This window comes from Parasteatoda tepidariorum, chromosome X1 (genome assembly GCF_043381705.1).
Source record: "Parasteatoda tepidariorum isolate YZ-2023 chromosome X1, CAS_Ptep_4.0, whole genome shotgun sequence".
NCBI classification, from domain to species: Eukaryota; Metazoa; Arthropoda; class Arachnida; order Araneae; family Theridiidae; genus Parasteatoda; species Parasteatoda tepidariorum.
In genome coordinates, this window is record NC_092214.1 from 25,539,824 (window position 1) to 25,567,279 (window position 27,456).

Below are 27,456 nucleotides of genomic sequence, written 5' to 3' on the forward strand. Positions count from 1 at the left end.
GAATGTTTGTGGCTGTCTTCAGTGTTATATATATATATATATATATATATATATATTCATTAACGTATTTCATTTGTGTTTCGAATTTTCTAACAATATACCTTCTAACGGAAGGGTTGTGAATGCCGTTATATTTTACGACAATATCCGTGATATTATGAATCTAAATTGTTTTTTAATCTGAATTTTTTTATCGTTTTGTGACATTATATTTTTCATACTCAATACACCGTAATGTTTAAGCACCATATTATTTTTTTAAAATAATGCATTTCACTAATGCACAAATGCTTTTATGTTTATTGGAAATGTATTTTTCGAAATGGATTAATCCATTTTAAAAGAAATATTTATTGTTTTATCTGTAACTATAACTTGTTGACGGAATACAAAAAACTCTTATCGCTGTTCTTAATTTCGATTAGTTCAAGCATTAATGCTAAAATAAATGATAGCTCTTGATTGAGTATATATTTTAGGTAATATGAGTGTATATAAAAAGGTATATAAAATGATAATATGAGTGAAAACTGCTTCACTAAACCAACTAATTCAATATCTTGAAACTGTTTTACGAAACATCTTCAACTCATTTAGTACTTTAAACTTACATTTTCTTCATTATTTTATTTTTTTGAATAATATATACTATGAATTGAAAAGTTTTCAAAGTTTATCAAAATTTAAAATGTTATTTTTAATGTATAAGAAAATTTTTTCAACGTTAGTTTTTATTGAAATATTTTGCATAAATTCTAAACTTGAAACTGCGAAATTAATTTCGCATTCTCAAATTGAATAAGATGTTTATTTTGGTACTTTTTTAAAGCTAAATTCAAAACAGGTGTAATGAAAAGCTTAGAAATACACTAGACGAGGAAAACTGATAAAATCTTTTGAAAAATGTCTTGTGTATTTTAAACTCTGCTATGCTGGAATAATTCTACTGTTTTCTTTTATGTAGTTTAAAAGATACGAATCGATACACTATATCTGCTTCACGCTGAAACATAATAACAAATTTAAATATGTATACAAGTTCGTGTTTCAACTTTTCGATGGATTCGAGCAACTTATAAAATTACATATCATAAAAAGATGTTTGTCAAAGTAGGAAGGGTTTTTGAAAGACGCTTCTTCATTTAGTTTTTTAATTTTCTTTTTTGTTTGCTTTACTGATGAAGAATATCAAGTTTTATTATTAACAGAAACTATGAGTAGATAACTACTATATAATAGAAATTAATTTACAGACTTTGTTTTTTTAAACTTATTTCTTGTTAACTTCTACATCAAGTACTTTTTAATCTACTGCATTTTCTAAAAATGAAACTACTTAATTTTATGTGGTTTTACCTTTTTAAGATTATATGATTAATTTAAAGCCTTACGCTCTTTAAACAATTTCCCGGCACATCATATAATGAATTTTCATCTGCTATTCATACACATAGGTCAAAAAAAAGAAGCAAACTATTTTCAAAGGGCAAATGATCTAAATTTAAGCAAGTTTCAGCTCAAGTTGATCCACAGTATTTTATTTTTAAGTTAAAAACGTACTAATGACATAAGGGTTTAAATTTTACTACAGTAGTTTAGACATCTAAAAATCGTTACTTTTCTAATTCGTCACACATCTTAACTCGTTTGCAAATGGAAATACAATAATAATAATAATATATGCATGCATATATATATATATATATGGGCTACTGTCTAAAACNTAAAATAAATATATAAAAATTAAATCCTGAATATTTTATGTTTCAGTGATCTTTTATACACCTACCGTAATATTGCACTAGCTTAATTTGAAATATTTGAATTAATTAATACTAATCATTAAGTACATAATATATCACACAATTATACTTTAAATAAACATCTTTTTTTGGCAAATCTGAATGTTTGATATTCCAAATTGAAGATTTACTTTAATATAGAAAATATAGACACCATTGTTTGTTCAAGAAAGCTGATGAAATTTTGATCACCTCGATATTAATTCCAATTCCATTTTTCCTGAAACTTTTAAAGTAAATAAAAACCTTTCGCATATAATTATAAAACACGTTCTTTAAAAGACAAGTATATGAAAAAATAACTTTTAATAACTATCAATTTTTTATAATATTATATTAAAAATAGTTAAAAAATGTTGGATATTAATTCACGAAATGTTTACTTTCATATGCGTTAACCAATATTAATAATGCGCTAACCAATAATTAACCAAAATGTTTAAAAGTAGAAAAATGTTTGATTTATATAATTTCAAACAAGTAATATTTTTTAATTTCCTTTTTTCGGTGATACTTTTTTCACACGATTATATTTTATTAGAAGGTCAGAGTGTACAGTTTAACTGAAAAAAGGATGACATAAAATTAAAAAAAATATAGATAAATAAACTATTGCGCTTAAGATTAAAAAGTGCTAAATTAAAAAATTCATTCTCAATTTTTTTAAATTTGTCTTAGTTTACTTCCTAACAGTCAAATTGTTTCTACAAAATTGTTATTCAACAAACTTTCCTTAGTATTGATCTTTTATTCACAAATCAGAAACTAGGAGTTAACGTTACACGGGAATTCCACATTTCTAATTGTTATAATTTAAATTTATTTGATTCTAAAGATCACTATAGAATTTTCATTGGAATGCTTTCCCACAAAATTGCAGCTGCATTCTGCCTGGGATAATTCATATTCAATTCAACTTAACATGGGAATTATTCATCAAAATGACCCAACTTTCTAACCTTTGACTTTAATTTATTCTAATGGGTTTAACTGTTTGGAAATAATCTTTGTTTGATTATAAATAGTCATAAATATTACATATTATTGTAATGCAATTTCAATAGAAATTAAATGTATGCGTGACGGATATATAATTCAAATGATTCATGAAAAGTAAAATTATTATTTAAAATTGTCTTGCTATTGAATTTAATGCATTTGCTTCCTCTAAATAATAAAATGTATTTTTTAATTTCAAATGATATCAACAATGGTAATGATTTTCGTTCAGTCGAAATAGTTATTAAGAACACTATGTGTAGCATAAAAACACTATTTGCGATCTTTAATCCCCATCATTTCAATTTTGTCTTCATTTTTTACTAGGATTTTATCTTAAGGTTTTTCATTACGGAACATTCTGTGTAATAGTGATATACATTGAAATTAATATGATTAATACGATGAAATTATTTTCCAGTTTCAAAAACAACTGATGAACTTAATTTGAAATGGACAACTCAGCAACCTGTAATGCTGTATGACAATTTAAAACTTCCCCAGTTTGAGATTGAAAAAGTGAATACGTCTCTTTGTCGAGAAAAATTCCAAATAGGTAAGAAGCATATATTTTTCATCAAAAAGAGTTTTATTTTTAAGAAAAAAATTTATACCAAAAAAGTGTCAATTCTAATCATCATGCCATTAATCTTTTAATTCTGTCTCAATAAAGGTATTAATTAAATTATTTTTAACAGAAAACTACTTTAAACTGGGATCATTAATTCTTTAATTCGATTATAATTGCAAAACAAATAATAATTAATGAGAAATATATTCGATGGCTGATGAATACAGAGTTCACCATAATATGTTAGAATTTGAAATAAGGCGTTTATTTTTCTCTATTCATTTAAATTTAGCTATCCCTAAGAATATCCATGTCTTCTGAATTGAATATCATCTTAACTTAAGAACCAAAAAAACTCTTGCCAAAATCTTTTTCAAAAATTTACGAACAACATTCCTTTCACTATAATGCTCATGAATAAAAACATAACACATTTTTTATTATTCTACATTTTTCAAAAGCAAATTAGTAAATTTTAAATTGCAATTTTTTATTGAAATTTATTAATTATTAAACTCTAATGAATAAACATGAAAGTAAATCTTTCCTTTTTTTTCTTTTCTTCAATGAAAGGTGAATTAAATAGATTATTTCGTTAAAAGTTATATAGTTTCCTAATTTGCCGTTTCAACTTTTATTAAAATTTAAAATATTTCAAGAAAAAAAGTTTTTTTTTGTGATCCTCAACAGCTGTGTATACATAAAGACAGTGAAACAAATATAATGAAATAGCAAACAACAAAAAACTATCACCAAAACAGAAGACGGCAGTCTTCGCTTCAAATACTCTATAGCATGCCAATATCTTATAATCTCAAATTCAGTTTCAAGTAGGGTCTTGCAGCTCTGCAGATGTCTTTCATTCCTTGGCACTTTTAAATCTCAAATTCGAAATTAGATATGACCTCATACATAAATACCATGTAGGATTTATAACTGACAGACATGTCTTGTTGTTTGTCAAAAAAGAATAGCTATAAAAAGTGTTATTTGGAATTGAAACAAATAAAAGTATGGTAAAGGAGCTATGGTAATTTTTTTTACAAATTTGCCCCAAAAAACAATCTTTAAAATCTCTTAACTTATTTAACAATAATTTGAACGTTTACCTGCATTGTAGTTTATATCTAGAATCACAAAGTTGCTTAATTTTTTTCCATAATACATATTTTTTTTTAAAATTTTGATTTTGGTCAGCTTAATAACTTATTAAATAGTCGTTTATTACAACTCAGAAATGTAGATCTAAATCCAAAGTGAAATTAACTTCAATCTAAGCTTTATTGGAAAATTAATATTGACATATTTTAACTCAGTGAATTTCACTATACTAAAAGAGGCATTTTGAACACAAATTAAAGTAACTAAATTTGATTTATCTGAAAAATACTTTGGTTTTTTTTTTGTAAAAGTTAGTGAAAAACTTGTTTTTCATATTTTGTAACAAACTAAATAAAACATCTTCTTTAATTTCTTTTTAAACCTTAATTAATAATATAATTTATATAAAGGTTTAATTACAAGGATTAATAATATGCAAGGACTATAAAATGCTCTCATTTAATAACACCAAATTTGGTACAATTATAATCAGTTCATATTTCTTGTATTGGAAGAAATAGAATGAGGCCAGTGTGAGCAGTTTGCTTTGGATGATTCTTAAAAGGTATTGATATTATTGTTCAAAGATACAAAGATGATAGAGTCAAATAATTTCTTATTTTAGTTTTAATTTTTTTGTTCAAAACCTTCTTCAAGATTATTTTTTCACTGTTAAGAATGTTCGTGCATCAGAACATTAAAATAATAGCCACTACTTTACATCAAAGTGGTGTTTAACTAGGTGGTAAACTACACCAAAACCAAAGATAGTTGCTATTGTAGTGAAAAAAGTATTTGGTGTAAAGTAGCTGCCACCATTCCTGTTATTCAGTAAAACTAAAAATTATAATTACGCACAGGAATCAATAAATTACTTTTACGATGTAATCAAAGACGAGAATCATAACTTTAGGATACACATACACAATCTTGCTTAAAAGGAAATCCGTTTGTAATTATACACATAGCACATTTAGAAAATTAATATGAATTCAATCACAAATTAAGTGAATAAACGTTAAATATTATAAAATTATTTTATACAATGAGCAGATTTATGTTTGTTTATGAGAGGATAAATATCTTATTCATTACTGAAAGCATAAATGTATTTTATAACAGTTATATAAAAAGTTTGTCAAATAAATCCGACAAAAAGATTGATAGTTATTTAGCTATGAGCCGTTTTTCTTTTAAATCAGGCAAGAAGCACTCATACTTCAACGATACACTTCTTGTATACAAACCGCTATCTTAGCTCCATAGTGACACTTTCTTGAAATTGCACAATTATTCACTTCAACTTCTAATAATGATCCAGAATCATTTTTATGCTTTTAAAATTTGCCCTTTCATCATTTTACATAAGAATTTAGTTAAATAGCTTAAACATACATTAATTATTCACCACATTTACGAAGCTCGAAAAACACTGCTTTTTTCACCAACGATCGTGAAACTGGTGTAGGCTTTATCAATTATTAGTTTTAAGACAAACCTACAATTTTTGAAGTGAGTAAGGACCTAGATTTGGAATTAAATTCAAAGGAATGAATCATTTATACGATTTTCGGAGTTTTACAACCCCAAATTCGGATAGGAGTTACAACACAATTTTTACACTCTGTGAAATAGAAGAGACTTTTTTGAAAAAATGTAATGTTATTCGTAACATACAAAACAACTTCAGTAACTGTCTGCCGATTATGTAACGTAATTTGCATAACACTTAATTGAATGTGGACCAGACAAATAAATTTAGCAAATTCTAAAATAAAAAGCTTCCTTGCAACCAACTTTTAAATAACCAAATTTTCTTCTAAGTAAATAATAATGCAAACATCATTTATTAATTACTTGAATCCTTATTCAATTTATTATTTTTTTAAAGATATTAAAAATTTTTGCCTCTATTTATATGTGAACGCACTGCCTGAAATAATTTTTTATGGAGGTTTTTAACTAGTTAAATCAAATTTATTATTTCACGCTAACATTTAAATACTAATTAATGATAATACCATGAATAAAAACATATACCTTTAAGCCAAACCAAGTTGAACAATTTAATAACAAATGATAAGTATGCTTTATTGTAATAATCTTTAGAAACATTATATATTGATTTAATACATCTTCTACACTTTGACTTTAACAAAGTGTAATTAACTTTTCTAATTTGGACGTTGTCCAAACGTCATTAACAAAATCATGTTTCTTTTTACTTTATTCTTTTGCTACAATACTAATCATGTCAAAGAAAGAAACTAATTTTATATTCTATTTAAATCTTAGCAAATAGCTTCAATTCTCTAAGCAACGCATTTACACAGCCTTTTGAATCCAAAAGTTATGCATTATTGGTTGTTTAAAGAATCACGTAACTCTCTTGAGATTATGCTTAGCAAGTGAAAGTTAATTTTGTATATTCTTCATAAGAAACTTTCTCTTTCATCTATTCGTAAGTTATGCCATAGAGGCTAAAATATTTGATGCGTAAGAATTATTTTGCTATGTTTGAGGAAAATAGAAAATAAATTGAGGTTTTTTGGAGAACAGAGAAAAATGCCTGTTGGTTTAACTGAATTAAGAAAAATCTCTTTTGGAAACCAATAATTGCACTTAACCAACAAAAACTTAGTTTACCTCATTAAGAGGTAGCCACTAGTTTAAAAAACCTTTTTTTTAAGTAACTCCAAACGCGTTATATAATGTATGCCTAACGCTTTATGAAGATATTTGTGACTTACGAATTTCTTTGCAGCTTTTCACAATCCACAGCGTAAACTTAGAACCAATTTCCAGAAGCTAAATTTTTCAAGAGACCGAAATCACAAATAATCACATATTAAATTCAAATTTGAACTATAAAACTAAAATGACCTTACTGCAAATAAGCAATATAATTTCATTTTACTGCAAGTTTCTTTTTGTCGGTGCAAATTTCTGGAATTTATTTTATTTTTTAAATTATCGTATAACCGATGTCGATCAGCCGAATTAATTCAGAGTTTACAACCAATAATGTTCAACTCCTATAGCCTTGAATAAAATACTCTTGTAATTCTGGGCCAAAACAAGAAGACAAGGAGCTTCTGGATCAAACATTGGGACAAAATGGCCATCATAGAGTTACAGGAAGAGGAGAACCTCTCATGGTTAGCCCGACGGCTAACCTACAATTCTGTTACCCACTGAGGATATTTTACATCAGCACTATGTTTGGTGTTAACAGGAAGTAGAATTCGTACCTGGGTTACCTCAGTGAGAACTATTACCTTCTATTACCTGAGTCACCATGGCTCTGAAATTTTGATTGTGAATTTTTATTTCATTATGCTTTATTCTGCTTTTTTAAAATCAGTATAACGAAAAAAATTCTTTCACGTTTCGGATCCGTTATAGAAAAAAAGTTTTTGATTTTTATTCCAACTTAGAATTTTTTCCAACTGTCCTGCTGGTTGGGTCACATAATTTTTAAAAAAGCGAAACTTCATTGAAGAAAAGCTATACAACCAGCAATTAATTTTGTATTGCTTTGAAAGGATAATTTTACACTTATTCGTTATTTGTTATTTGCTGATAACATAAATTTTTGTTCAAAATTTTGATTTTTTTAATGTCTTACTAAAAGAAGCTCAAAAAATATGCTTACTTTTGATGCAGCTAGAAAGGCCAAAATCTGTAAATCAAGTAAATAACTGATGGGAATTTTAAACTATTTTTTTTCCTCAATTGTACTTATTTTTTGAATTTCACAGAAGGTAATACTTTGAAGATATCATTGGCCAATATGTCATGCGTAATTTACTAAAAACCCTCTATAAAATTTTATTATAAATAAATTATTGAAATTAATATGAATATTAATGATCATTTTTGCAAGATAGCTTCAAAAATAGAAAATATAATTTTATATCAGGCTTTTACTAACATTAAACCTCTAAAAGATTTGGTCTATATACCATCGAGAACAGATTTTAAGTTATTTACTGAATAAAGGGAATTATTGAATAAAGAGAATTACTGAATTAATTTACTGAATTGTCTCCCTCAGGCAAGTACAATAAAAAATTCAGAATAAAGGGTGAAGTGCTGTATTATATACACCGATAATTTTTTTAAAGTATTTAAGGGAATTAATTTGTTATATTCAGAATTGCTTTGCGTTTTCTTAAAATTGATTTAGTTGAAAATAAAACCTTTTATATACTGTAAAATACAATCAGGGAGTTCACATTTTTGAGAGAATACTAGGGAAAACAATTGGAGGAGAAAGAAGTACTTATTTTTTATTTATTTTTTCATAAGTAATACAAAAAAAAAGAGTTTTGAAAATAAGACCATAAATAATAAAACAAGGATAAGCATCGATGAAATAAATTATAGTATAAACCAACAATTTTCAAAAGGAATAGAACCGCAAAGTACGTAAAATAACCAAAGTTTTTTCAGTGTTTGTTGATAAGTGTGGTAAAAAATTTAAGAAAAAACAATGCCTATCCAAATGTGAAGATGTTTCTTAATTTTCTGGTTAAAGTTCTTTTACAACTATTTGGTGATTTTAGTTCCCATGAAATAAATTTACAGATTAGAATGAGTCTTAATCTATTGATTTAATCTTAGTAGAAGTACAGTGCACAAAACAAATGGATCACTCTAAATAACTTTTGATCTATTGATCTGATCTTCAAAATTTAGAACTCAATCTTACCTCAAATATGCTAATTGATTAGTGCTGGCAATATTTTAAGATACGAAATCAGACTCAAAAGCGTGCTTTCTTTGAATAAACATACCTCTTTTTCGATGGATTCGGATTTCTGACCATCAAAAATTAGTAGGTAGCCACAATCTGGATAAAAAGATCCCTATAATTTGGTTAGGAGAGCGAGCCAAAGTTTGGGCCTCTTAATCTTAATTTTCCTTTCTCATAATTCATAATATCTCGAGAAACTTTAATTGAATTAAAAATCCGATCATTAGATCAAAAGCTATTCAGGGTGGTCCATTTTTTAGCTCACTGTTCAAGCTAAATGTACAGAAAAATAACGAATATTTTTTTATACATTTCAGGAGAGTACAGTTGCTTAAGAGCTGAATTTTATCTTCGGAGATCCGTAGGCTATCATTTAGTTCAATCATACCTTCCAACCATTCTCATAGTGGTTATTTCGTGGGTGTCATTCTGGCTGGACGTGAATGCGATTCCAGCCCGTATCACCCTGGGAGTGACTACTTTGCTGACCATATCCTCCAAAGGTGCTGGAATTCAGAGCAACTTACCTCCTGTTTCTTATGTGAAAGCAATGGATGTGTGGATGGGAGCGTGTACAACATTTGTATTTGCAGCCCTTCTTGAATTTACTCTTGTCAATTACATGTGGCGGAAACGTCCTGAGACATTACCTGGGCGATCAATGCCAATAATAACAGTTAAATCATCAAAGGTATTGTGATATTTATTTATTATTTATCGTTCAATGATATAATAAGTTAAAGTAAAGACTTCTCTAAGTAATTGAATTAACCAATTAAAAACATTTACTGATGAAACGCTTCTTACACTGTAAAAAAAATCGTGTATCAGAGCACCAAACACGGCGACAACTACTTTACACCAAAGTGTTGCTCCATCTCACCAAATAAAATTATAGTTCTTGGTGCTGTGAAACTCCTAGAATGGTCTACTTGGTGTAAAGTAGCCGCCACCAACCGCCATGTTTGTTATTCATTTGCACTGAAATTTATAATTACAGTACGATATAATACCATAAGAATCAGTAAAGTTATTTTTAAGAGTAGATATAAAGGAAGAATCGGAAAGCTAGATTGCATACATAAAGTAATCTTTAAAATAAAATGAGATTGTAGATCAACCATTGTAGATAAAAAAAACATTAAGGCTAATTCAAGCTAGGCCTTATGAAGCAGAGGCGGTAAGAAATTATGCATTATAAAATTACTTAATACCGTTTACAGAAACTTACATTAATTAAAATATAAATTTCCTTATTACACAACTAAAATAAAACATACTTATTTTTAATAATGAATTAAAAGCAGATGCAGATGCTTCAAAGACAGTCACAAACAATCGTTAACTTGTTATCGATTGTAAACTATTACAGATTGTAACATGTTATTAATTATTAAATATTTAACGTATGATGTAAAGGTGAGTGATCTTATCGATAACTTTTTCCATTATCGGAGATTTAATACACTATTTAAATTGTATATGAAAGCTTGATTAAGTGTTAACTTGAAGGAAAAAAAAAGGTGTTCCTTCGCACCACTTTATAGTTGTTCTATATCACTCAATATATAGTTGCACAATAGAGTTTGCTCAATATCAAATTGGGAGAGATATTAAACCATAATTCTAAGTGTATCGGGAATACATATTCATCATTGTCAACAATCCCAATGGATCAAACTCTGTGATTGGTTATGTTCTACTGCTTATATTCTATTGGCCACAATGGCTATATTCTAATTTATTTGTTGACTTTGTTTGAAGCTATTTAGTTCGTTTAATTGAACTAAGTTATTAAAAAATGCAAAGCTTTTGAAATTCAAAGTATAATTATTGTATTAATTGAAAATTAATGTCTCCGAAATAAGAAGAAATTTATGTTAGAAAGTTTAGAGGAAAAAATACATCACAATAGTCCAAACTGAGATAAATGCACCGCATATTATTACTACGTGAATGGATGTCTGGAAATAATGCTTCTAAGAAATGCCTTTTTTTCTCCTTTTTGCCTCAGTAGTCAGTAATCTTGGATTACTGATTATAATTTTATGCTTTCATCTTATTTCGGTTCTTGATCTTCATTTAAATATTTCAGATTTAAGTAAATTTGTTATTTCCTTTACTTTAATCTGACGTATCTTCAGTGCTCATGTTTTCTTGATGGGAGTGATATTTCACCACCAACAGAAAATTAAAATGAAGAAAGCTGGGTTTTTTTCTTCACCCAAATCATTTTTTATTTTAATTTCCTTTCGTAAAATTTCATCTTAATTTCAAAGCAAAATAATATAAGAATACATTTTTAAAAAATGTTTCTAATACTATTATTATCGTAAAATTAGATAAAATGTAACATAGTTATTCACTTTATTCTTAAACAAAAAGTATTTCTTCTAATAAAATTGCTTTTCTTCAAAAAATGTTTTTATCATAAAAGAAACTGTCTTTGCATCACTTAATTTTTCATCCACACTTTGGCTCTCTATCATAACTCAACTCCATAGCTTGTAGTTTTGACCAGAAAAAAAGTTTTGAAAATAAGAAATCTGAGACAATAATAGATTTTTGATTGACCAGTCATACGAAAACATTCCTAAGCTTGCTCGAAGTCAAGGTAATTCTAAACAATGATGAACCATTGGAGATGATTTCGCCCTCACTGTGGTCGGTGCAATCCTAAAACAGTATCGGATATCACCGGGTATCAATACTGAGTCTCTTCATTGAGATATTAATGCTTTATCCCCTGAAATATCCTTGCTGCTAAAGGACCATAAAAAATCGAGAATCTGCTTCAATATATTTCCCAATGACTCTGAAGATCCTCGATATTGTCTTTCATATGCTTATATTTGGCTTCCAATTATAGCTAAGTATAGTAAGCTTTTTTTCAGATCTGAGGAAATCTTTTATATGCTTAACAATAACTTGAACTTCATGTTTTCTTATATCCTCTAGACTTCGCTTCAAGATTTTTTAAGGAACTTATCTCCCACTTATCCAAAAAAGAAATAAATATTTATTCGATAAAGATATAGTTTCTAATACACCCTTAAAAACATTTAAGGCATCAGCTTTCTAGTCTCTCAAATAGTGATTTAGTAATTACTGGTTAGTAATTTGATTTAATAAGCTTAACTGAATCAATGACCTGCATGCTGAAGGTTTCTATCGAATATGTTTCCCTATTTCTAAAAGAAGAAACATTGCTATAGATCCCAAATTTATAAAAGTCACGATTAAACTCTTTTGCACATTCGCATCATATAACAGTTTATAGCCCTTTTTACATTTATATTTATTCATTTTATAATATTTTCTTCCATTTCGGTACATAATACCATAAAATAGGCGAAGAAATGAAGTGAACTAGTCTCTCACTGTTACTATACTTATAACTGTTACTATACTTTTAACAATTCAAAATTTTAATGTCACATGTTTTATTAGGTTATTAGGTTTGTTTAGAGAGCATGTGACATACATTAGGCAACCGGTTTCCTTAAACGTACTATTTGAAGACGAAGACCTTGCAAAAGCAATTGATTTTCAGTACTTACTACACAGACATTGAAAATAATTTATATATATATATATATATATATATATTAGNCTATTTATTCCAGGAATCTTCGATATATATATGCACGCATATGGCAAAAGAATAAAAATTCTCATTTTTCACACCAAGAAATGACTTATAAAGGCTAACAATATACTTAGCAAGTGTTTTTACTTTCTCTTACTTATTATGATTAAAATACATAAACCAGATATTCTTTTATTGTAACATTCCATTTTATCACCATAGATATAAAGCTTCTTCTCGCAAGAGAGTAATTTTACCACGCACACATTTCATCGTTAGAGAAGCACGCTGTTTTTCTTTTTTTACGAAATATTTAAAGGCAGCAAAGAAAGTGAGCAATTACCATACGATCAAATTAAGATAAGAAAAGTTTTCAAGAAAAAAACTTGATTTTAAAAGCTTTTTCTAAATAAAAATATTTGAGATTTTTTTTAGACTTTTAAACGATAATTATTACTATATTTTTTCAATTTATTCCAGTTGTGAAATATTTTTCAAAATAGTAGTTACATAAGTTAAAGCTCAATTTAATTTGAAGATTTTAAATTAATACACTGAAAAATCTAAACCAAAATGTAAAATTATCTTTATTATAAAATGCGAAATAAAGTGTAATATCTGAATAATTTAGGATCAAATAATCGGAGGTTATCGAACTAAGATTTAAGATTTTGATGGTTTGGAAGACAAAATTACATTAAATATGCTAATTAATTAAAACAGACAATACTTCATGATGCGAAATAAAATACAGAAACGCACGCTCTCAAGAAATAAAAAAAAAATAAAAAAAACAGAATTTTTCGATTGATATTAAAATATAGGGGGTAACTACAGAGCTGAAGAGGTGATTCTATTAGTTTTGTTTAGTGAGTAATCAGAAATTTATGCTAATATTTTTTTTTTACTGTTAATATTTTTCTGCGTATTTCGCCTTTTTTCTGCAAATATTTAAAGTCATTTGAGTTTTCTAGAGGTAGAGATATTATATTCAGCTATGACCAGTTATTTCAAGTAAATGCATTCTCCCGTGGTGCATTGAAACTTGTTTGATTGCACTCTACCCGGAATCCGGAATTTAATGTAGTAAAAATGGTATACATTCAATATTCTATTATATGATTTTATTAATTATGTTTTGGAAATGAACGTGTAATTGGAGATGAAGCAAGTGGAGGAAAAAAAGAAAATGGTGAACTTTTCCCATCTTTTTTTGAACTGAACAAACATATTATAGGAGGAAGCTATTCGGGAAAGCAAAAAACCAAATTGATAACATAGATTTCAATGGCTTATTTAAACGATCTTTACAGAATGTAAGGTTTTAAAGGGGAGCAGATGTTGCATATGATCGTTTTCGACTTAAAGCTGCTATAAAAATGAAATTAGCAAGAAGCCCCGAAAGAAAGAAAATTGGAAAAAATCAGACACAATGTACAAAAACTCGAGAAAAGAAATTAAAAGACTATTGCATTAAATTAAAGAATAGCTTTGTGGATTTGGAAGGTATGAGCAAAACTGAGCAGTTTGAAGAATGAAATGAGTGAAAAATGTATGCGAGTAGTCCTTTGTTAGAAATGCAGGGAAGCATATAATAAAACTGCAAAAAATTCTCTGGGAAAATGAGCAAGAAAACAAACATAGAATGATAACTAACAACACCGTAAAACTCAAAGGAAAAATAAATCACTGTAAATCATAGAGACTGCGAAATGAATATCAAAAGAAATACTGTGGTGAAGTGCTGTGGTAAGAAAAACAAGAGAAACTACCATAGCATGCTGGCTGAAGCTCAGAGAGGAGATGACATTGGTAACGCTAGATAGGTATAAATTATAAAACGCCAGAGAGAAAATCTCCAAAGAACTAATTGCTGTGTTAACGAAATCCAAAGTAGATAGAAGGAGAACTTTGATAAATTGCTGAATGAGGAACAGTACTCAAATTAACGAAAATATAAGATCCCCCTTTTATGAGAAAAAATCTGTACACGGGTTTTATAAATAAAATAGAAAATAGACTTAGTTGAACAGCAGACTGAAAAAAATATTTATTCTAAGAAACATTATTGAACATTTAAAGTTGAATTCAATTCAACTTTATACTTCCGTTTCAAATATTTTGCCTAAGGTTTCCTAGAATTTATTTTTATAAAATACTCAAGATATATGTGTTTGCCATCAAAGTAATCAATACCATTAAAAGTCATTATAAAAATTGTAATGAGAAAATTTTAATAAATAGTGCAAGAACACAGATTTTTATCATCAGTTTAACTGGAGTCAAACAGGGTTGCGTTATGTCTGGAATGCTATTTTATATAATCATTGATGGACAATGGGGTCCACATTAAAAGACCGAAAACTAATATGAAAATTTAATGGAAATCTGGAGAAGCTTGATTACGCAGACGACATTGTATTGTTTTCTTCCAAACTGGAGGGCATGAAGACCAAAACAAATATAGACTATAAGAAAGTGCAAAATAGTTTGAATTACAAATTAATGAGAGGAAGATCAAAATGCTAGAGATTAATAGCAGTAAAAAGGTTGACACATATTTATACATGGAAATAAAATTGGACAAACAGCTAACTCTGAACAATCGAACCCATATATCTCCAACTACCTTGGAGCTAGCGTAACTACCGAGGGAACAACGAACATCCCATCAAGAATTGAAACAGCAAGCAAAATATGTTTTCAGAAAATAGCAGAGAATTAGGAAATAACCTAACTTAAATAATAAACTTAAGTTACAAATTTTTAATGCTACAGTGAAACCTGTGATCTTATATGGCAACGAGTCATGGAAACTCAGAAAGTAACAGGAAAAAAATTCGATACTTTTGAGTTACATGACGAATACGAATACATACGAATTGGCATACGAGTTTCAAGATATAATGGTCAAATAAAATCACAAATAGCGACTTCTATTAACAAAAACTAAATCTTCACAATAGAATTTAATTTAAAAAAAAAACGTAGATTGTCCTGGATAGGACACATGCTAAAGAATATTTCCTAAAGATCCAAGTAGAACAGCTTTTTATAGGTGCCGGATGGAAAATAGAAAATTGGCCGGTCGAGACTAAAGTACAGACAAATGATAATAAAGGGAAAAAAAACATCCTGGGGTAACCTAGTTGGAGGGGGGGGGGGTGAGGCTTTTAACCGGTAGAGATGGAACGCCAAGCTTGAGCTTCATTCGCCGCTTGGTGTAAATAGAATTAAGTCAAGGACGAAACTAAGAAAGACTATAATGCACAAAAAGACTGAAAAAAATTTCACTGAAACACCATTTTGAGTCCAACTTACCAAGTATTGGAGTCATATTTCTTTAGAAATTGATTTCTTTGCTTCCAAAAACTTATGTTTTTGGTGAGTTGAATTTTTAACTATAAAACTATTGACGAAATAAGAAGGAAAAAAATAACAATGAGCAGCAAAATTTCAAAGAAGCAATTTTGGGCAAGGAAAAGTTTTTACAGAGGCCAAAAGAGCGTAATGGAACTTTTGAATTTAACAGTTTGTTTTATTTAAGGCTTTTTGGAATAGACAAAACTATCCGTTATAAAAATGGTTTAGAAAGAAGCTAATGGTGGAAACGGTAACTCCTCTTATTCGTCTTCACAATGCTTCGTCTCGAGCGAGGCTTGTGTTAAAGTAGCTCTTTCGAAAAAAGCTACTTTTTTAAAAAGTATTTCACAATGATATTATCAATTCTATTTATTCCAGGAATCTTCGTTTCAACCAGATAACACGCTGCATATTTGAGTGGAAAATATATCTCAAATTCCAATTCCTAAAAGGTTAAATTCGACCTGAGGTCTAATTTGTGTGCTGTAAGAGCTCCATCCAACATTTTACCGCTACTACAATAAAAATAAATATGAATACTTACATATTAATTAGCATATTTTGAAAATTATCAATTAAAATTGATACAGTTGAATATCAACAATTATTGATACCCTTTGAATATTATCAATTAAGACTGATACATTTTGAATATTTTCAATGAAGATTGATATAGTTCAAATATTATTATTAAAATTGCTATAGTTTAGAATGTTATCGAATTAATGAATGTTATTGAAATGCAGTTTATTTTATTTGAAGTCCATTTTATTCTCTCTATAAGCAATGAAGTATGGGATATTTTAAAAACAATACACCATCAGTTAAAAAGGAAAAAAATATTACTATTAACAGTATTAGGATGTTTATACTTGAGTATACTTTCTGAAAAATTGGAAATTCAGTGTGCAATAATATGGCTTAAATTAACACCATATTGAACGATATAATGAGTCAATATTAATAAGTACGCTAAAAAAGTTTTAACATCGTATATTATTTAAGAATTATCAATTATTTTATATTTTTATTATAAACTTTTTCAAATTTTGCTGTTTCTTATGAAATTACTAATTATTAAAAGAGAATTACGGTTTTAAAAGTGATCAGATGCAGCCAGTAAACTACCCAAATTTTAATTAAATGAGTAATCATTCAATTATCTTACTTTATAAATGTTGAAAACACACCAATAGATTAAGTTATGTAAGTCAACAACTGAGATTCAATTCTTTTATCTTTAGCAGACGGTTTAAAACCTCCAAAATTATATATTCTACCCGCGTTCCGGAAGTTCTTAAACTTAGTATTCTTTCTGCACTCTAGGCATGGGATACTTAAGTTCTTTCGGATAGTAAAGGGGTTGACAAGCAGTCAAGAAAAGTACCCCTGTGAATGTTGATGTAGTGAAAGTAAACGTAAATTTCCGGGATAACGTTGGATAAATTGATATTGATTGAGCGAAATTAGTCTAAGACAATGGCAGTTAATTTTATTTAGTGGATTTAATTTTAATTTCGTTTATTTTGAAATTGATCCTAAGTTAGATATGCTAGCATCATTAATCTTATTTAATCATTAGTGTAGGCTTTTATATTACTTAAAAATTTTATATCAGATTTAGACTTTTAAGATAATTGAAGACAGAAAGTTCCTTAATTCACTTAGCTTTGTATTCAAGTTGAATAGTTTATTGCAAATACGTTTTAAAACCTTACTTTCTTTTGAGTTTAATGAATTGAAGTAATAAAAATCTTACTTTTTAAATTATTCACCAAAGATAAAAGCGGATTTCTGAAGTTTCTGATTTTAAATAAATTTAAAATTAAGAAAATAAAGTTAAGAAAACATACACATTAAGATTCACAAATTATCACTTTTTTAGTACAGGAAAAAAAAGAGAAATTTTATTTCAGCCAAGTAAATCATTGAGAAGGAAGACAAGATGAAAAACATTAAAGCTTGATTCTTCATTGTAGGAAACAAAGAGAAAACTATAAAATCGGAATTAGAAGCATCTTCAATTTTCTTCGGGGTGCTTCAAATTTTAACCAATATTTTTAATTCAACCTTATTCAATTGTGACACCAATTTTGAGTATTATGTTGTTTAATATCAATAAGTTGTTTATTTTTTAACTTCTTTCACTTCATTTTTAGAAAAGAATTGAAAAGTATAGATTATAAAATGTATACTAAAATATATACTATAAATATTAGCTTGAGGCGTTAATGGTTTTCTTTAATGATGGACAAGCGACGTCTTTGCATTTTTTAAAACATTTCCTGCTAGTACAAATATTTCGCCTCTAAATTATTGCTAAAATATTTCTTAAGAATAGAAGATCGCTTGATATACTTATGCTTATACTGATTGCTTATAATACGCATGAACTATTTATGTTAAGGAGAATTTATTATTTCTAATGTGTTATTAAATTGACAGAAGAGATACATGGGTGACTTTTTCATATTATTAATATAAAATGCATAAAAAAAACATTTTTCCTTTATAATATATAAAATACTACATTACTATACCATATTATATTACTATACTATACTGTAATATTACTATACTACATTCTCATTCCCAATGGGAAGCCTAGAAGAGTGGAAGTTCTATTTTAAAAACTCTTTCATTCAACAGATTTCGATATTTTGTTTCACCGCAATGATAATATGCGTCCCTAATTTCTGTACTTTTCTTATTTAGTCTTTGACCAGAACTCTAAATAAAAATATACGTAAAGGGCGTTGATTACGGAACATTTTGTATTAAACATTCACTGTTAAATAAAATGTGAATTTTTGTTTATTACAGGCTGTAATGGATTCCGAAAAAGGTGATGGCTCCAATGTATCTTCTCCTGTCCAAACAACAGCTCGTTTTGACACAAAACTTCACGCCAAGAGAATTGATAAGATGAGCCGTGTAGTATTTCCAGCGTTGTTTCTTGGATTCAATATAGTTTATTGGCTGTATTTTATGTATTAAATCAGACAATATCTGGTTTGAAATTATTTATCCTCGTAATACATCAGTGAAGCATATCTATTCCATAGCACTAAAGAAACTCAAATCAAAGCCTACTGCACTTAAGCGAGATTCTTTTACCATTTTAAATTCCATACTAATAAACTTGTAGAGTGATTTTGTTTTTAAGGAGAAAAAGGTTGCGAGTGTAGATAATAATTTTGCCCCATTTGAAGGTTTCCAGTTTTCCATAGTTGGACTGAAAACTTTGCGTGATTGTCGAGTTGCAAGCAATAATATTCTCGGCAATTTAGTTTAATTCAACTTTATTCCCGAACTCCTTTTTTAAATTTATTTTTTTTCGATTTATATGTATAGAGTATTCTGTTTAGCGAAATTTATAATTGAAATTATTATTTTGTATAGCGAAATTAATTAATAAGTACATAAATTAATTTAGTGCAAAGCACATAAGAAAGTACATAAATTGAGTTAGAAGTAACGAGACAAGCACGTATTTGCCTTGTTACTTCTCTAACTTCATTTGACACTGTGGAAGGATCTTGTTTGGAAAACTATAGTATATCAATTTATGTACGTTCGTTTGTGCTTTCGCCACTTTGTTTTTGCTTTAATCCAATCTTATTAATTAATCTTATTAATTAACGTTTGAAGTTTTCCAGTTTTTCATAGTTGGACTGAAAACTGCGTGATTGTCGAGCTGCTAGCAATAATATTCTCGGCAATTTAGTTTAATTCAACTTTATTCCCGAACTCCATTTCTTAATGTGTTTTTTTCGATACATATGTATAGAGTATTCTGTTTAGCGAAATTTATATTTAAGATAATTATTTTGCTTAGCGAAATTGATCAATAAGATTAGATTAAAGCGAAAACATCGTGAAGGAAGCACAAACGAAAGTACATAAATTGATATACTATAGTTTTCTAAACAAGAACCTTCCTCAGTATCAAGTGTCGAATGAAGTTAAAGAAGTAACGAGACAAATACGTGCTTGTCTAGCTACTTCTAACTTAATTTATGTACTTTCTTATGTACTTTGCTGTAAATTACTTTATGTACTTTGTTTTGAGCTTTCTTCACTTTCCTTTTTCTTTAGCCTACATAGCGCAAAGTTTTACCCTTTCCTTTGTTATATTACAATTATTCTGCTTCATTATCAATTTAGTGCAATAAATTAATAAATGCTGTTCTTTAATTAGAATTTAATAGCAATATAGTGATTTCATCATTCATAGTTAAAAGTAAATTTTCGAATTTAACTAAAAAACATTTTAGTCGAAAATGAATCGCTTAAATGACTTTGAATAAAGTTGTCTCACAAATTCCGTATTTGGTCAAAATTTCATTTCTTTTTCCTTCAATGAATCATTCGGGCGACTTAAATATGGTTATTTAAATCTGAGATTGACCTAACTGTTTAAAATGGAAAACTTGAAATATAATGGATATTAAGTAAATGGTTAAAATAATAAAAATGTATATCTATCTACCTATCGACCTCTCTATCTATCTAATATATATATATATATATATAATGAGAGAGAGAGAGAGAATTTGTTTTTTTAGAAGGAATAAAGGGAAATTTAAATTAAATAAGTCGAGAAGCTTATTACAACACGACATGAACTTTTACAGAAATTGCTATTTTTCTGGATAGAAGTAATGTGTAAATTTCGTTTTCATTTCTGAAGTTGAAAATATAGATTCAATTATATATTTATCTGAAAATTCATTTCATTTTGCATTATTAGAAGAGAAACTTCAATATAGAAGTTCATAAAAAAATGGGAATTTAAAAGTCTTTCAGCTCATAGAATTATGGATTATATGAAGTTTTTAGAAAATATTTGCATATTTTTGATAAACTGTATAATTAATTACTTATAGTAATCAAATATTAATTTTGAAATTAGAGACTTACAAATGTTAATAAAAAACATCAAATGTTAATTTTTTTGCTACATTTCTAAAATTAAATTTTCGAATTTGTACAAATTCCAAATAAGTTAAAAATTTAAATTAAATTTTTTAATTTTAATTTTTTTCTACTATTTTCTTATTTTATAATTTGCTTAGTATTTATATAGTTATGGTTACAGTTTGCTATACATAAAGGCCCGTATAAAGTGTTATACTTCTTTTTTTTTACATATTTAATTTCGTAAACAAAATCACCTGTTACTAAAGTAAAGTTATTTTTGTTTAATGTTTTCAACGTGAATTCGAAAATCTTAATCGTGTCATGATTTTTTACTTAGCAAATGTTTAACATTTAAAAAAATTGAGACATATTTTATGAGAAAAAAGCGTTGCTTTAAAGCATGGCAATGTTAATACCATAGCATTGCTAACGAAGCATTAATATATTTTTAAAAAAAAGAAAACAATCTTCGTTTTAAATGCAAATTCGTTATATTTCCATTGAGTATGCAAGCTATTTTTGAGGATACAAGCAAATTGGGGCTTAATTAAAAATAAGTTAAATGATAAAAAAACACAAAATATCTAAAAACATTTTGTATTTCTTGTTTTCTGACATGGATAATTCATGAATCCTTAAAATAAAATACTGGTTTAATATTTTCTTTTCTTGCATCAATTATTTTTAAAGAAAAAAATCGATTTACTATACCGAATTAACAACAGATGCAATTTTGTATGACATTGAACTGAATGGTCTCATAGGAGAAAATGCAAAATATAATTTGAATCAATTTTGTTTATATATTAGGACTTTACTTTTAAATTGGAAACAATTTTATTTATTTATAATAAACAACAAAACTATACCAATACAATACTGTAATCAGTATTTTCAGAAATGTTATTTTGTATTATACCTTTGACTGTTTCTTAGATTTTTTGATAAGTTTCTTTGTTTTGTCTTTTACGTTAGAAGAATTTTTCAGTACTTAATATTTATGACTATACATTTTAAAACCAACAAATATGCAATTTAAAATTCTCTACCCCAAATTACTAACTGCATTATTTATCGCATTTACAGAACCTGCAGAATTAATTTGCATCGATTTGTAGAAGTTTTGTATCATACGTAAAAGTTATTAAGCGCCTTTTCTTTAATTTTAATTTTACGATGCAGTTATAAATTTTTTCAAAAGATATTACGCTGGTGTGTAACATTATATTATCTTATATTATCAAAAATTTTTAAGGGTAATAAACCATTGATAAAATACAAATCAAGAATTTCACCTAAACTACATGAAAGTAAAGAGAGGTGGTCTTTAAATCTATAGATCTTTATTTATGTAAATTTATTTTAAATGATGTTTTTTGTATAATAATAGATATTCTATACATATTTTGAGTAATAATTTAATTAAATTATTCACTGCAAAAAGTGGTTCTACATGAAACAAAACTTTTTTAAAGTATTCAAAAATATTTATCTAATATCTTAAAAAGCATGACAAGTCGGTTAATCCATAATTCCAGTAAGAGTAAGTTCAGCATTTAACTGGGAATAACGCTTAAATCATCTTTTTGAACAAGTAAAAAAAAGCTTTCTTTTCTTCGATACAAAACATTTTATGCTGTCACAATTGATATTATTTCTGCACTTAGCAAAAATGCATACATAAAATTTTTAGAATCGTGACTTTAAAAAAATATCGTAGCATGTCGAGTTTCATGCGAAGAAAAAGACTTATAAAACTTCTACTCTGAATTCCCACATGGCAATGCGGATTTAAACAATATGGCTTCTTGTGACAGCAAATAAGTAGCGTTTTGATCTCAACAGTGTGAAAATGGTTGACTTATGTTTTCCCCTGGAGATGACAGAATGTCTCTACATTGGATCACCATACACTTTTCAGAATGAGTTTTTCCATGACCTAGACAACAAAATGGGATCAGTTTTCTATTTGCAAACAATGCTACAGTTGAGATATTGCTTAAATATTCTGAATATTTTTCAACTTTAGATGGATAAAACGTAGTTGTTGCTTTGGACCACATTTCAAGATTAAAGGTTTTTCTATTGAAGAACTTGCAAATGTCAAATTCTGAGGAAAATAAAATCTTCTCATCCTCAAAAAATGATAAGAATTCAATTTAAGCTATTTTTATTTTAACAGTAAATAAGATTTCAATTTGGGGAATATTATAATCTTTCATTTTCATTCAGCTATAAATCTTAATTCAGAATCATTTTCATATTAAGAGAGATTTTAAGTTTAGCCAACATAATTTTTTGGCGAATTTTAAAATAAGATTGTATATTACGTATTTATTGATTTCAATAATTAGATAATCAGCATTTTGTGGAAGCTGAAGCATAGTGCTTTTTTTTTTTACCTTTCATTTTAATTTCTTTTAATAAACAATTTATTAAAGGTCAATCAGTCGTAAAGATATGCCATTATAGGACCAAAAACAATAAATATAGTACATTTGAAAAACATGTTAAACTCAAAAAAGTAAAAAATAAAAAAAAACTATTCACATTTTTTTACTCACCCATTTTTGAACCTTTAATATTTACTCTGAACTTTATTTAGTTTCAAGTTGGGTTGGAGTGTTTTATTATTTTATAATATTAACGTATTTTAAGCTTAATATTTTCACTTTTAAATACTTGGTCAAATATTTATTATAAATAAATGCAGATCAGTTATTAGAAAACAATCTTGGACTTATAAATGAGCCCAATTCAAACTATAAATAAGAAATAATATGTTTAGTTTTCATAATTTTTCTTGCTTTTCTTCTACTGAATTAATGTGTTTAACTAAACTATAAAAGATAGAAATTTTTCTATGGCATATAAGTCGAAAAAAAATGAGATTTTCTATTTCAAGAGAATAAATATATTCATTCTATGAAAGGAAAGCTTATTCAATTTGCATAATTCGATAATTGTTTCGATCATCATTGGTGTGCTGTTACTTTGTTGCTTTTAAGAATTTTAAAGTAATTTTGAATAAGGTCTAGAACTAGACATCATTATTAGTTTCAAATACTTGATTAAGGATTCTCATCCGTTCCAATGAGTTCGTCGAAAGATTTCAAGCCAAAGAAAATGAAATAATTTATTTTGCAAGAGGATATCGAGTTTATTTAAATTTAATTACTTTAGAGAATGGTAAGAATATTATATTTTTATCTCATCAGCTATAAAATATTAGGATGGTTCTATACAATTTAGTGATGTACCCCTTACAAAATCTTAAGCCTATTGCCAAATTAGCTTATAAAAACATTAAAAAATGAGAACAAAAACTAAAGAAATTGGAATAAAAACTCAAAAAAAATTGTCGAATTGTGAAATAATTTAAAATTTGCTTTTGCATCTGATATTTTCTTATTTTATTGTTGATCAAAAAAGTTCCAACTCTTTATAATCCTTTCAATAAAACAAGCCGTTTTTTTAAACTTTTAGACTTAACCAGCAATTAAAAAACTCAAAGAAAATGTATGCTTTATAATTGCCATTAAAGCATAATATTTTATATAATATAGTGCTTAGAAGTACAATATGATCAATATTAAGCAACTTTGCATTAAAAGGATATGGTACCACATGTAACTAATATATTGTAGACAATACTAGTCACAACGCAACATGCCTGTTACTTGTCACGTAATTTAAATGAAACGAACGGGAACAGGTGATGGCACGGTCAGTTTTAACTAAGAGGGTTTTAGGGCTATAATGAATTCCAACAATCACCTTTACATTGTTAACTAGAACAATATATACTACATATTTAGTCCACAATTAACGATAGTACTACATTGAATTCATTAGTTTATCTTAATTATGCGTTAGTTCTTTTCCAATTTTTCATCAACTACTTAAAATAACTGTTATTATACACCCACCAATGGCAAATTAAATAAGCATAAATATACATTTTGTCAAGCTTAAACGGTAACAATAAACTATTTATTTATTATTTTAAATTGCAAAAAAAGAAATTAATTATTTTGTCTTTACAAAATTGAATATTGGGGTGCACCATAAGTTCTATTACTGTTTATAGAGTATTAAATACATAAGTTTTGTGTTCATAAGCTTAGAGACATATTTTATGCATATTTCCTATATTATTATTGCCACAGTCAACATCATGATAGTTAAGTCAAGTTCTTTCGATTAAAGTTAGAAAACAATAGAATTTATCTTTATTATTTAAATTTAAAAAAATTAATAAAATGAACCAAAGTTAGCTTTTAATTGCTATTTTTTTTATAAATTTATTTTATGGAATAGTTTCTAAAAGAGAAAAATGTGTATTTTAATTTGTCTTAATTTATAAAAATGATATATTTTAAAATAAGAAAAAGTGTATTTCTCTAAATAGCATTTGTAGACGCATTTTAAAAAAAATTATAATTTCAATTTGAGATTTATTTGTTTATAAAAGTTTATATATTAAAACATTTTATGTGACATAAAAGGACATAAAATAGTCTTAAAATTATTCAACAATTTACTAGGAGATGTACTGCTTGAGATATTTTAAAGATTAAAAAAAGAACAAGATTTAAAGGAAAAGAATACTCGACCGCTAAAAAGAGTTCCCTTTCTCCCCTGAAAAGTTTAAAATGCTTAAAAGCTTAAAATCATGTTCTTTTTACCAGTATATAATGCAAGAAAAGAAGCACAGAGCTAGGTAATCTTATATTTTTTCTTTACAAAACTCTTAATTTGGCTATAAAATTTAGATTCAATAATTTATAAACACTTTTAGTAAATTATTTTAAAAAACATCGCATACGTAAGATTATTGTTAAATGGTATAAAACATGTGATGAACAGTGTACGAACATCATACGTATGATAATCTAATCCAGAATTATGGATGTTTGCATAGTATCATTGAAATATTAAAGCAAGTACTAACTAAACATATTCACACATTTTACTTAAACATTTTAGGCTTAAAAACGTATTTTAGTATAGGTAACTATCACAAAACCAGGTCCAAAATTCAGTTTTTTTTCTTTCGTCTAAACATATAATAGGAATTTTAATAACTTCAAATTAAAATATATTTTGATTTTAAAACATTTGAATTGCAACTACTATTTTACTTTTATTTCAGGGATTGAGGCACTGCAAAACTGATAAGCAGAATCAAATTAATAACCAATTGTTTCAAATTGTTTAGAAATTTTTGATAAGAAAACATCAGAATTTTGACTCGATCAATTTGATATTTTGTGTATTTTGCAGCTACTGATGGCTTTTATTTAAAGAAAAACGAAGTTAATTGTAAAATAATGCAGTTTAATATAAAAAATTTTATTGTAAAAATATCACTCTTAGAAAAGTGCTAGTTTGAGGATAATTATAGCAAAAAGAAATTATAGCAAAAGTAGAAAAACTACTTTACTAATTCTTTTTCTAATATCATTTATAATTTTTGTTTTGAATTTTTGGAGATTAAGAGTGTATATATTTTATATTTTTCAATACAATTATTCATATGAATTTTATTAAAAAAATTAAATTAAAAGAATAAATATGCTTGAGCCATTAATGGTAAGAATTTGTGAAGAGAGCTTGTTATGGAATATGAAAGATATTTAAATATGTTACATATTGCAAAAATATTTATGGTCATTTTGTTGTAGTTATAGTCGTATAGTTGCAATTATTTGGTGCATTTCATATATTTATTGTAATATTTGTTCTATGTGGTGTTTTGTGATCAATTTCTATTTATTAAATGTGAGTCTATATTGCTTGTATTCTAAGAACAAGAAACTATTTCAACACATTACAGAGACTCAGTTGGATATAATTAAAAACATTAAATAAATATGTCATCATGGTAAATTCAAAGATTAACTTTTGAAACTTGTTTCGAATCTATTTAAAATTGTATTACTTTTAAATACATTTCAAGTTGTAATCATTTTATGAACTATAATTTATAATAATAGTATTTTTTTAACATCATCCCCAGTATTGTACTTTACGTACCTTTAAGATATTTATCTATAATATATTTGTTTCTCAAAATTAAAAAAGTTCAGAATATATATGACTTTAGTCAATACCTTCATTTCATACTTTTCTACTTTTATTCAAAATATACCATACATATTGCAAATTTGCTTTTAAAATGAATTATTTATTCAAGACTATAAAGAGGAATATTTTCATTAATCTAATTTCTGTTTACTTTATATAAATTAAGTATGAATCTTGGCGACGCATTTAATTTTCTAATTGCTTTTAAAAGCTTTAGTAGCAATAATGTTTATTTTACATACATAATGCCAAACAAAAA

The 27,456-nt window shown here is 26.9% G+C and overlaps 1 protein-coding gene across 1 annotated transcript in view; it reads left to right on the forward strand.

The window, feature by feature from the left end:
* LOC107456704 (glycine receptor subunit alpha-2-like) overlaps positions 1 to 19,498 on the forward strand; it is a 155,023-nt gene extending 135,525 nt beyond the window's left edge. The window contains exons 6-8 of the mRNA XM_016074641.3: positions 3,223 to 3,357; positions 9,550 to 9,923; positions 19,008 to 19,498. Of these exons, the coding sequence (XP_015930127.1) occupies positions 3,223 to 3,357; positions 9,550 to 9,923; positions 19,008 to 19,181 (683 nt within the window). The 3' untranslated portion in view covers positions 19,182 to 19,498. The remainder of the gene's footprint in view (positions 1 to 3,222; positions 3,358 to 9,549; positions 9,924 to 19,007) is intronic.
* Positions 19,499 to 27,456: the final 7,958 nt, after the last annotated feature.